The sequence below is a fragment of the Sphaerodactylus townsendi genome, linkage group LG05 (genome assembly GCF_021028975.2).
Source record: "Sphaerodactylus townsendi isolate TG3544 linkage group LG05, MPM_Stown_v2.3, whole genome shotgun sequence".
Classification (NCBI taxonomy): Eukaryota; Metazoa; Chordata; class Lepidosauria; order Squamata; family Sphaerodactylidae; genus Sphaerodactylus; species Sphaerodactylus townsendi.
The window spans coordinates 8812130-8822788 of NC_059429.1; the positions used below are offsets into that span (position 1 = coordinate 8812130).

The following is a 10659-nucleotide window of genomic DNA, read 5'->3' on the forward strand; positions in this document are numbered from 1 at the left end:
CAATTCCCATCAGCCCCTGCCAGCACAAGGGGCTAATGGGAATTGTAGTCCATGGACATCTGGAGAGCCATCGTTTGCAGACGCCTGCTCTATGGGATAAGCTGCATGCAATCGGAGAAAGAGCCCAAAATGCACAATCCCACCATGGCATTCTGGGTAACAAGCTTGCACTTCGCTTCACTAAGTCTGGGGAAGCTTCCAGAGTGAAAAAGAGATCTAGATCTATTTTCAACGTTTGTATCCCCCCAAAAAAGTGCAACTTGGTCAAACTGTTCCTAGCAGTTAGGGAAGCCTGGAGAGGCATCTGGCTCATTCAGGTAACCCAACAAGTCTGCTCTCCAATACCAACCAATCAGTCAATCAATCAAAAACCTTTACTAGGCATAAAAACCATCAGATATCAAAATTACAACAGAAAAGCGCTACTCCACATCATGAAAAACACGCCTTAAAAATGTGGCTACAGCTTCAGTTATTTCAATATTAGGGTGGTTCAATAACTTCGCCATTTTTGTTTTAGCTGAAAGCACTGCAAACCCTGTCGGTAATAAAACAGCCAAATCAGCTCTGATGTTATGTTTTGGGCAACAGAGCAAGACATGAGAAAGTAAAGGAGAAAGTAAAGGAGCAGCAGTGGCGTAGGAGGTTAAGAGCTCGTGTATCTAATCTGGAGGAACCGGGTTTGATTCCCAGCTCTGCCGCCTGAGCTGTGGAGGCTTATCTGGGGAATTCAGATTAGCCTGTGCACTCCCACACACGCCAGTTGGGCGACCTTGGGCTAGACACAGCTTTTCTGAGGTCTCTCATCCCCACCTACCTCACAGGGTGTTTGTTGTAAGGGGGGAAGGGCAAGGAGATCGTAAGCCCCTTTGAGTCTCCTGCAGGAGAGAAAGGGGGGATATAAATCCAAACTCTTCTTCTAAATCAGCTATGTGAGGGCAACTGAAACCCGGCAGCGATAAGCTCGTTAAAGTGGGATGCTCTCAGCCTACCCATCTCTAGCGGCCACCCCCAGGCACTGAGCTGCCCATAAAAGAAATAGCCCCTTCCTGTGTGACAAGACTAAAACCAAAACATGCCCCACCGAATAAACAATTCCAAGAACTGCCAGTTGGACAGACCAGGTAAGTAATAAGGAAATTTAAAAAGTCTGCGTGAGCTAGCCGGCAAGCGGAGCTAAAAAGAAGAAAATATAATAATGGGAATGACCAGACTGCCCATCTGTAGATTTCTGTGCTGCTAATTGCTAAAGAGCTTTTTTAAAATAGGTACTAATGGCTAGAAGAACCTTGTTGAGAAGCTTTAGACTGCAAGGAACTACTGCCTACTGGAAACCCCTTGCATGGGGTGTTGTGTGGCTTCCGGGCTGTATGGCCGCGTTCCAGTAGCCTTTTCTCCTGACGTTTCGCCTGCATCTGTGGCTGGCATCTACTGAAGATGCCAGCCACGAATCTCTGAAGTGCTTTCGTCAGGAAGAAAAAGCCACTGAATTATGACTTTCCTTAATGAAGCTCCCTAGCACCACCCAGTGATCCGACTCTCTTGAAAGCCCAACTTCGACAATACACTGAACACCTTGAATGCTTGGGGGAGGGTTGAACTTGGAAGAGAAACAGAGATCCAGCAAAGGAGACTTGTTTGCTTTCAGAGGAAGAGAGTGTTGCTTTAAAAAAGCGAGCACCATCTGTTGGCTGCTGCCCCTTAAGCTCTGCTCAGCAAATTGATTTACAGACATATTGGGAGAACATCAGATGCCCCAGATTCTCTCCCCCTTGAAGAAAAGTGTCCTGGCCTGCCACTCAAGGAAGTGGTCAGCGTCAAGTGGCACTAGCTAAAATATTCAGCCGGGTGGCCAAAAGAAGTGGTGGCTGTTCCAGGGGACGCTGGCCTGGAGACAGAAACCAACAGTGCAGCATCCAGCCCCAATCTGATCAATAACATTTCCAATTCAAAACAAAGGTGCAGTGTCAATGGTGGAGGGAAGAAGAAGAAGAAGAGTTTACAGTTTATATACACCCTTTCTCTCCCATAGGAGACTCCAAGGGAGGCGTACAATCTCCTTGCCCTTCCCCCTCACAACAAACACTTCCTGTGAGATTGGGTGGGGGGGGCTGGAGGAGGAGCTCCAAGAAACGCTGTGACCAGCCAGCCCAAGGTCACTTGGCCAGCTGGCGTGTTATTGGGAGTGTACAGGCTAATCTGAATTCCCCAGATAAGCCTCCACAGCTCAGGTGGCAGAGCTTGGGGAATCAAACCCGATTCCTCCAGATTAGATACACAAGCTCTTAACCTCCTACGCCACTGCTGCTCCTTATGAGGTAAACTCACCTTATGAGGTTTTTCCCTGGAGGAGGCAGCGATGAGGGACCCCCAAGAAATATACAGTCTAATTAAAACTAGACTACTTGATCAGAAGCAACAATATTCAATCAGCCATGCAACAATGTCATGCTCCCCATTACTCCTGGGTATCAATCCCGACACGGGTCAGATGGCCAATTATCTATTACAAATTTCAGATCCCAAACAACGCTGGGTTCTGACTAGAGCAGTGGTTCTCAACCTGTACAAGAATCCGGGACCCCTTTGGGGGGGTGAGCTGACCCCCCTTCCACAGGGAATTAAGCCTAAGACTCTCTGCATCCAGTGTTCTTCATCTGGTAAAATGGATAAATGTTAGGGTTGGGGGTCACCACAGCATGAGGAGCTGTATTAAAGGGTCGCGGCATTAGGAAGGTTGAGAACCACTGCCTAAGACTCTCTGCATCAGTGATCTCCATCTGCAAAATGGATAAATGTTAGGGTTGGGGGTCACCACAACATGAGGAGCTGTATTAAAGGGTTGGGAAGGTTGAGAAACACAGAGTATGCCCACATTGTCCTACCGCGGTGGAAACATTGGAGCATATTGTATGTTCTCCTTGCCCTTCCTTGCCCTTCCCCCCTCACAACAAACACCTTGTGAGGTAGTAGGGGCTGAGAGAGCTCCAAAGAACTGTGACTAGCCCAAGGTCACCCAGCTGGCATGTGTTGGAGTGTACAGGCTAATCTGAATTCCCCAGATAAGCCTCCACAGCTCAGGCGGCAGAGCTGGGAATCAAACCCGGTTCCTCCAGGTTAGACGATCCTGACTCTTAACCTGCCAACCTACGCCACTGCTGCTCCTACGCCACTGCTGCTCCCATGGGGCAGATATCTGGCAGCATCTCTTCAGGCTCCTGAGCAAAAGCCTCCTGATTCCACTTAAGCACCAGTGAAAACGTGTGGTGGTTAAAACAGAGTCAGCTCTAATCTAGGAGGGAACCGGGTTTGATTCACTTGCCATACAGCCTGGTGGGAGGCTTATCCCCTGGAGAATTCCAGATTAGCTTTCGTGCACTCCAACACCTTCTAACTGGGCTGACCTTGGAGGCTTATCCACAGGTTCTTGAGGAGCTCTGTCACCCACCTCACAGGGTGTTTGTTGTGAGGGGGGGAAAGGGAAAGGAGTTTGTCAGCCCCTTTGAGTCTCCTTGCAGGAGAGAAAGGGGGGATATAAATCCACCCTTCTTCTTCTTTTAGCCACTGCCACACACATGAAGTTGTTTTCAACTTAAACAGACCCTCAGCCCATCTTATTCAGACGGGTAGTAATTTTCGGGGGGGTCACAGACTGAGGGTTTTTTTATATATCACCTCCTGTCTGGTTCCTTTAACTGGAAATTCCAGGGGCTGACCTGGGGACCTTCTGCACGCAAAAAGAGAGGATCTCAGGCCCCGCCCCTCCCTCCCTCCGTGAAAAGAAATGAAACTGGAATCCTGTGTACACAGTAGTGTGTGCTCTGCCGCTTTGCCACATCCCCTCCCCTTCTCCAGGCTCGACTGTGCTGTGAGAAGCAAAGCAAAACAAGATGATGACTGGCACGGGCAGAAGACTTCTCCCTTGCGTTAGCGCTGCCAGCCGGGGGTCAGGGTGAAAAGACTCCCATGGGGCAGATATCTGCGGGGATGCCTGTGCTAAGACCTTCGAGCAGAAATACTGAACAGATCCCATTTCACTAAGCATCATTTCCTCCCCCAGAAGCGGTTTGTACTCTGCAAATGGCAGAGCGGAGACATCCTTTCACTCAAGCAGGGGTCTGCAACCTGCGGCTCTCCAGATGTTCATGGACTACAATTCCCATCAGCCCCTGCCAGCATGGCCAATTGGGAATTGTATTCCTGAACATCTGGAGAGCCGCAGGTTGCAGACTCCTGCACTAAAGGATTATTTCGCATTAATAAATGGAACGAGAGAAGAACCGTTCCCCACGTCAGTATGGGCAGAAGGTGTCTACAAAGACACTTCAAATATAGACGAGAAGAAATACCAGGGCACTGCAAAGAGAAAAGCTCATCTCCACACAAGAAGAAGAGTTTGGATTTATACCCCACCTTTCTCTCCTGTAAGGAGACTCAAGGTGGCTTACAAGCTCCTTTCCCTTCCTCTCCCCACAACAGACACCTTGTGAGGTAGGTGGGGCTGAGGGAGTTCCGAGAGAACTGTGACTGGCCCAGGGTCACCCAGCAGGAATGTAGGAGTGCGGAAACACATCTGGTTCGCCAGGTAAGCCTCTGCCACTCAGGTGGAGGAGTGGGGAATCAAACCCGGTTCTCTAGATTAGAATCCACCAGCTCTTAACCACTGCATCACTACACCACACTGGCAGAGACAGAGTTACCCTGTTTCCCCGAATATAAGACATCCCCAAAAAATAAGACATAGTAGAGGTTTTGCTGATGTGCAAAATATAAGGCATCCCCCAAAAGTAAGACATAGCAAAGTTTTTTGTTTGGAAGCATGCCCGACGAACAGAACCCAGAAAAACAAGACATCCCCTGAAAATAAGACATAGCGCATCTTCGGGAGCAAAAATTAGTATAAGACACTGTCTTATTTTCGGGGAAACATGGTAGAAACATCTTATGCAGATGTTCAGAACGCTCTTCGGCCCAATTCAGAAGTAGCAGCTACAGTTTCAAGCCTCCTCCATGAGAGTTTCTAAAGAAGGGATGCCGTCGCACCCCAAATGCCAGGTTAAGATGGAGAGTTGGGGAAGAAGGATCAAACTGCCATTGTACGTAGACATCTTGGTGAAAAAAATCACACAGAAAACACAAGAGGGTTCTAGGTAGTGAGTGGGGATTCCAGCCGGTTCGCACCACTTCGGCAGAACCGATTGTTAAAACGGTGCTTGTAAACAACCAGTTGTTAAATTGTTTGAATCCCGCCACTGGTTGCAGGATGAAATTTACAGGGCAGATACAAGAGATGATCCTTTGAGTGTGTTTTCAAAAAGCAGCAGCAATCCCTCTAGGTGTCCAAAGCAGCTGGACCTCAAAACACAACGTCGGCAGGAGAAAGAAATTACCAGGGAGGTCTTCACAACAGCACAGGGTGGGGCCTGATACTTTAAAATCTATGTCTGGTAAGATCTGCTCCCCCTCCCTCACAGATGAGGCAGAAAAGCCCTCAGTTTACTCAGTACAGAGCAGAAGACTTACATGCAAATTTGTTCCTAACACCAACCCCAAAAATTGTTCCGACGGTTTCACACAGAGCTCAGGGCCTCTGCTTCCTGAGGATGGCTCACCACACCCCTGATCTCACAAACCAGTACTCTTTTGACCGCCAAGAAGAGAAGAAGTGGGAATTACATGTATAGGATGTTGGTACCCTTTAGGTGCAGGGAGGAGAGCAGAAACTTAAGGGTAGGAAGTAGGATGGAAATTTGGTTTGTAAAAAAATTGCACTATAATCTGGGGTCTGGAACCGGCAGCTCTCCAGATGTTCATGAACTACAATCCCCATCAATTGGGAATTGCATGGGAATTGGCCGTGCTGGCAGGGGCAGATGGGAATTGTAGTCCATGAACATCTGGAGAGCCGCAGGTTGCAGACCCCTGCACTATATTCTCAGAGAATAAGCAATCCAAAAGGCTAAAACTGTTATAGGATTCAACAGGCAGATGCTTCCCAGAGGTATAAAATATCAGAACCGTGTTATACAAGACACACCCTAGAAACAAGCCGTTCTAGGAGATGACAGGGAAGCAGGAATATTTGTAAGGATGGCACCTAACTGGAAGAAAAATAAACTTACTGGATTTATAGAATATCATTTTTGAGATTAGTTGTTATTAAAGAAGAGAAAAGATGCATCAAAAGGGGCTTGAAACTGCCTTATCAGGAATGGGGTGCATGGGAAACAAGAAAATCAAATACAGGGCAACAGTTAGGTGTTGACCAGGAGTGGGGTGTATCTGTAAGCAGGGAGAGGGGGAACTGTTAGGTAAAAATTCACTTGCCAAGCAATTCAGTGTAATGGCTACAATTGGCCATGCTGGCAGGGACTGATGGGAATTGTAGTTCATGAACATCTGGAGAGCCGCAGGTTGCAGACTGCTGGGCTACAGTATCAGACTTGGGTTGGTGAGATCCAGGTTCAAATTCCCATTCTGCCAGGAAAGCTTGCTGGGTGATCCTGGGCCAATCACTTCCAGCCTGGTCTACCACCTCACAGGATTGGTTACGTTTTGAGAATGGATAAAGAGAATGGTATGTAAACTCCTCTAGGTTCCCCTTTGCAAGAGAAAAGTTGGGATATAAACAAATAAGCAACAAACTTGCAAAACTGAAAAAAAAACTTTCATTTTTATTGTTTGTTATTTAAGGAAGACCAAGAATTCAAGAATGGGGTATCCTTAAAAAGAGGAGCAAAAGCGAGAGGGGGGGGGAGGGAATCTCTTGAAAAGGGTGTAGATATGAACCACCAAAACTCATAATTATTTTATAAGATCAGGAAATGACGGAGAATGCATGAGCGTGGGAGGGGGGAACGTTATTAAAAGGGGCAGCAAAAACAAGGAAGGAAAAGTCTTACCTAGGAACCACAAGAAACTTGTGATTATTAATTGAATCCAATAACTAAAGAAAATCCAGAAAAGAGAAACGGGGCGTGACAGTGGAGAGGCATGTTCCTGTCTATATGAGAAAGGGTGGGCCATAAACCTTATAAAGAAGAGCAGAAATTGGGGGGTGGGAAGGAGAGAGAATCTCTGTGGCCTTGCCAATCAATTCAGAACTATTACTAGCAATAATAATAGCAACAGGTAGATTCAAGTCCAGGAGCGTCTGGGAGACCAGGCAAGACTCTTCAAAGCTCCTTCCCAAAAAATCTCATTGGTGTCCAAGGCATCCTGGCCTCGAACTCAGCTCTTCGGCAGCAGCCTCTGTGTTGGTTGAAGTCCAGGAGCACCTTAGGGAGCCAAGAAGTTTCCGAGGCAGGAGCTTCCAGACTCTGGGCACCATCTGACCCAGGCAGCTGGGACTCTGGAAAGTGCCTTGCCCAAAACCCTGTTCGCAATCTAAGACGCTCCTGAACTCGCACCCGGTTCTTCCACTGCAGACCCTCCCCACAGAAAAAAAGACCCCAACTACCTTGCAGGGGAGTTTCAAACCAAGAAGAGCTCTGGAAACCGGGAAGGGTCCAAGCAAGGCAGAGGAGGAGAGTTTCAGAGGAGGATCAGGAGTCTTGCGGGGAACCTCACAAGAGAGAGAAGTGGGGAGAGGGGAGGGAGGAGAAGACAGAAAGCCCCAGCAGCAGCTCAAGGAAGAGGTGGGAACAGTTGCCAGGGATGGGGTAGTGGAGCCACATGGGGAAGGACACACATGGGGAGACTACAGGAGAGGGAGCCACACTGGGGTGCAGGAGGGAGAAGGGGAGGCCACATGGGGGGGCATGCAAGAGGAAGACTGCGCTGGGGGGGGCTAGAGAAGCCACACTGGGGGGGTGCAGGAGGAAGAGCCACATTGAGAGGGATCACAGGAAGGGAGCCATGGGAGTGCAGGAGACATGATTGGAGGCCTATGAAGTGCTGGAGAGGAGATCATGGGGAGGCTTGGAAGAGGGGACCACACACAAAGGTCAAAGAGGAAAAGGAGGAGCTGGAGAAAGGGGGGCCAGTGGGGAGGGAGCCATGTGAAGAGGAGGAGCCACGCTGAGGAGTGGGGGGAGACATGTAGGAGAGAGGAGCTCTTGGGGAGGCTACAGGAACCTCATGGGGAAGCTTGGAGGAACCCACACTTGGGGGGGGGGTGCAGGAGGAGGGGAGCCACATGGGGGGGCTGAAATCACAAGAAGGAGGAGCCACTTGCCAGAGAGTGGGGGGGATGTAGGAGAGAGAGCTGTGCAGGAGGCCTAGAGAGGAAGAGAGGAAGGTTGAGAGGAACCACACACTTGGGGGGGTGCAGGAGGAGGGAGAACACGTTGGGGGGGGGGCATGTAAGAGGAGGGGGCCACATCGGGGGAGGGGCATGTAAGAGAGGAGGGGCTACTCCGGGGGGCATGTAGGAGGAGGGAGGCACTGTGCAGGAGGGAGGGCTAGAGAGGGAGCCTCATGAGGGAAGCTGGGAAAGAGGGCTCACTGGGGGTGCAGGAGGAGGGACCAAATGGGGGGGGATGTAAGAGGAGGAGCCACGCCAGAGGGGCATGTAGGAGGGGCTGAGAAGGGAGGCTAGAGGAGCCTCATGGGGAAGGTTGGAGGAACCACACTTGGGGGTGCAGGAGGAGGGGGCACGTTGGGGGGCATGTAAGAGGAGGGGGCCACATCGGGGGAGGGGCATGTAAGAGGAGGGGCTACTCCGGGGGGCATGTAAGAGGGGCTGTGCAGGGAGGCTAGAGGAGCCTCATGGGGAAGCTTGGAGGAACCACACTTGGGGGTGCAGGAGGAGGGGGCACGTTGGGGGGCATGTAAGAGGAGGGGCCACATCGGGGGAGGGGCATGTAAGAGGAGGGGAAGGCTACTCGGGGGGGGGCATGTAAGAGGGAGGCTGTGCAGGGGAGGCTAGAAGGGAGCCTCATGGGGAAGCTTAGGAGGAACCACACACTTAGGGGAGTGCAGGAGGAGAGCACGTTAGGGGGGGCATGCTTGAAGGGAGGGGAGCCACGCGCCGGGGGGAGGGGCATGTAGGAGGGAAGGAGGCTACTCCGGGGGGGCATGTAAGAGGGGCTGTGCAGGGAGGCTAGAGGAGCCTCATGGGGAAGCTTGGAGGAACCACACTTGGGGGTGCAGGAGGAGGGGGCACGTTGGGGGGCATGTAAGAGGAGGGGGCCACATCGGGGGAGGGGCATGTAAGAGGAGGGGCTACTCCGGGGGGCATGTAAGAGGGGCTGCGCAGGGAGGCTAGAGGGGCCTCATGGGGAAGATTGGAAGAGGCTCCCACACACTTGGGGGGTGCAGGAGGGGAGGGGAGCCGCGTTGGGGGGCATGTAAGAGGAGGGGGCCACATCGGGGGAGGGGCATGTAAGAGGAGGGAGGAACTACGCCAGAGAGGGGGGCATGTAGGAGGAACTGCATGGGGCACACTTAGGGGGGCTAGAGAGGGGCCTCATAGGGGTCAAAGGTGGAAGAACCACACCTTAGGGGAGTTGCAGGAGGAGGAGGGGGCACGTTGGGGGGCATGTAAGAGGAGGGGGCCACATCGGGGGAGGGGCATGTAAGAGGAGGGGCTACGCCGGGGGGGCATGTAGGAGGGGCTGCGCAGGGAGGCTAGAGGGGCCTCATGGGGAAGATTGGAAGAACCACACTTGGGGGTGCAGGAGGAGGGGGCACGTTGGGGGGCATGTAAGAGGAGGGGGCCACATCGGGGGAGGGGCATGTAAGAGGAGGGGCTACGCCGGGGGGGCATGTAGGAGGGGATGGGAGCTGCACCAGGGGGAGGCTAGAGAGGGGAGCCTCATGGGGAAAGGAGTTAAGGAGAAAAGGAACCCCCCACACTTGGGGGTGCAGGAGGAGGAGGGGCCACACCGGGGGGGGGGGTCAGGGGGGGGGGCCACACCGGGAGGGGCGCAGGGCGGGGGGAGGGGCGTTTGCGTCTCACTCCGTCTCGGCGCTGGAGGCGAGGCCGCCGGAGGGGAGGGGAGGGGCCCCTGCCTGCCTGCCTGCTCCCTCCCTCCCGGGGCCCGCGACTGACCGAGCAAGAGCAGCTTGAGCTCCCGGCGGGCGTCGCGCTTGTCCCTCCGCAGCTGCTTCTCGATCTCGGCGTTGATGCGCTTCGACTCCTTCACCTCGTCGCTGAGGCAACAGGCCATCATGGACTCCAGCGTCATGGCTGCTGCGGCGGGCGGGCGGGCGGGCTGGGCCTGGCCTGCCTCGGCCTCTTCCTGGAGCCTCGGGCTGCCGCCGGCTTCTCTCCCCTCAGCGCCGCCGACTCGGCCGGGAAGGAGGGAGGGAGGGAGGCAGGCCGGCCAACCAACCTACCCACCGCCCTACCTACCTTCCTCCTCCTCGGCGCAACCGAACCCGCCGCCCCCTCCTCCTCCCCCTCCCCGCTGGTTGCGGAGGATTGACGGCCGCCACGCCCAATACGGAACCCGAGACGCGCCCACTCGGGCCGGCAGGCGGCGCTCGAGCAGCCCTGCCGGAAAAGGATTGGCGGCGCGCCCACAGCTCGTCCAATGGGAACTAGGAAGGGCGGGGTTTGGGATCAATAGGTTCCGTGTGAGGTTGTTTTTTAAAGCGGCCCCGCCTTTTGCTCCACAAGGTTGGTTGAGACGAGGGAAGGTAGACGGGAGGGGAAAAAAAATCCGCGGGGTCGGGAGTGCGCGTGCGCGGGGCGGGCGGGCCCGCTGAGCATTG

The 10659-nt window shown here is 52.9% G+C and overlaps 1 protein-coding gene across 1 annotated transcript in view; it reads right to left on the minus strand.

The window, feature by feature from the left end:
* GNA11 (G protein subunit alpha 11) overlaps positions 1-10375 on the minus strand; it is a 48096-nt gene extending 37721 nt beyond the window's left edge. The window contains exon 1 of the mRNA XM_048497671.1: positions 9995-10375. Coding sequence (XP_048353628.1) covers positions 9995-10130 — 136 coding nt within the window. The 5' untranslated portion in view covers positions 10131-10375. The remainder of the gene's footprint in view (positions 1-9994) is intronic.
* Positions 10376-10659: the final 284 nt, after the last annotated feature.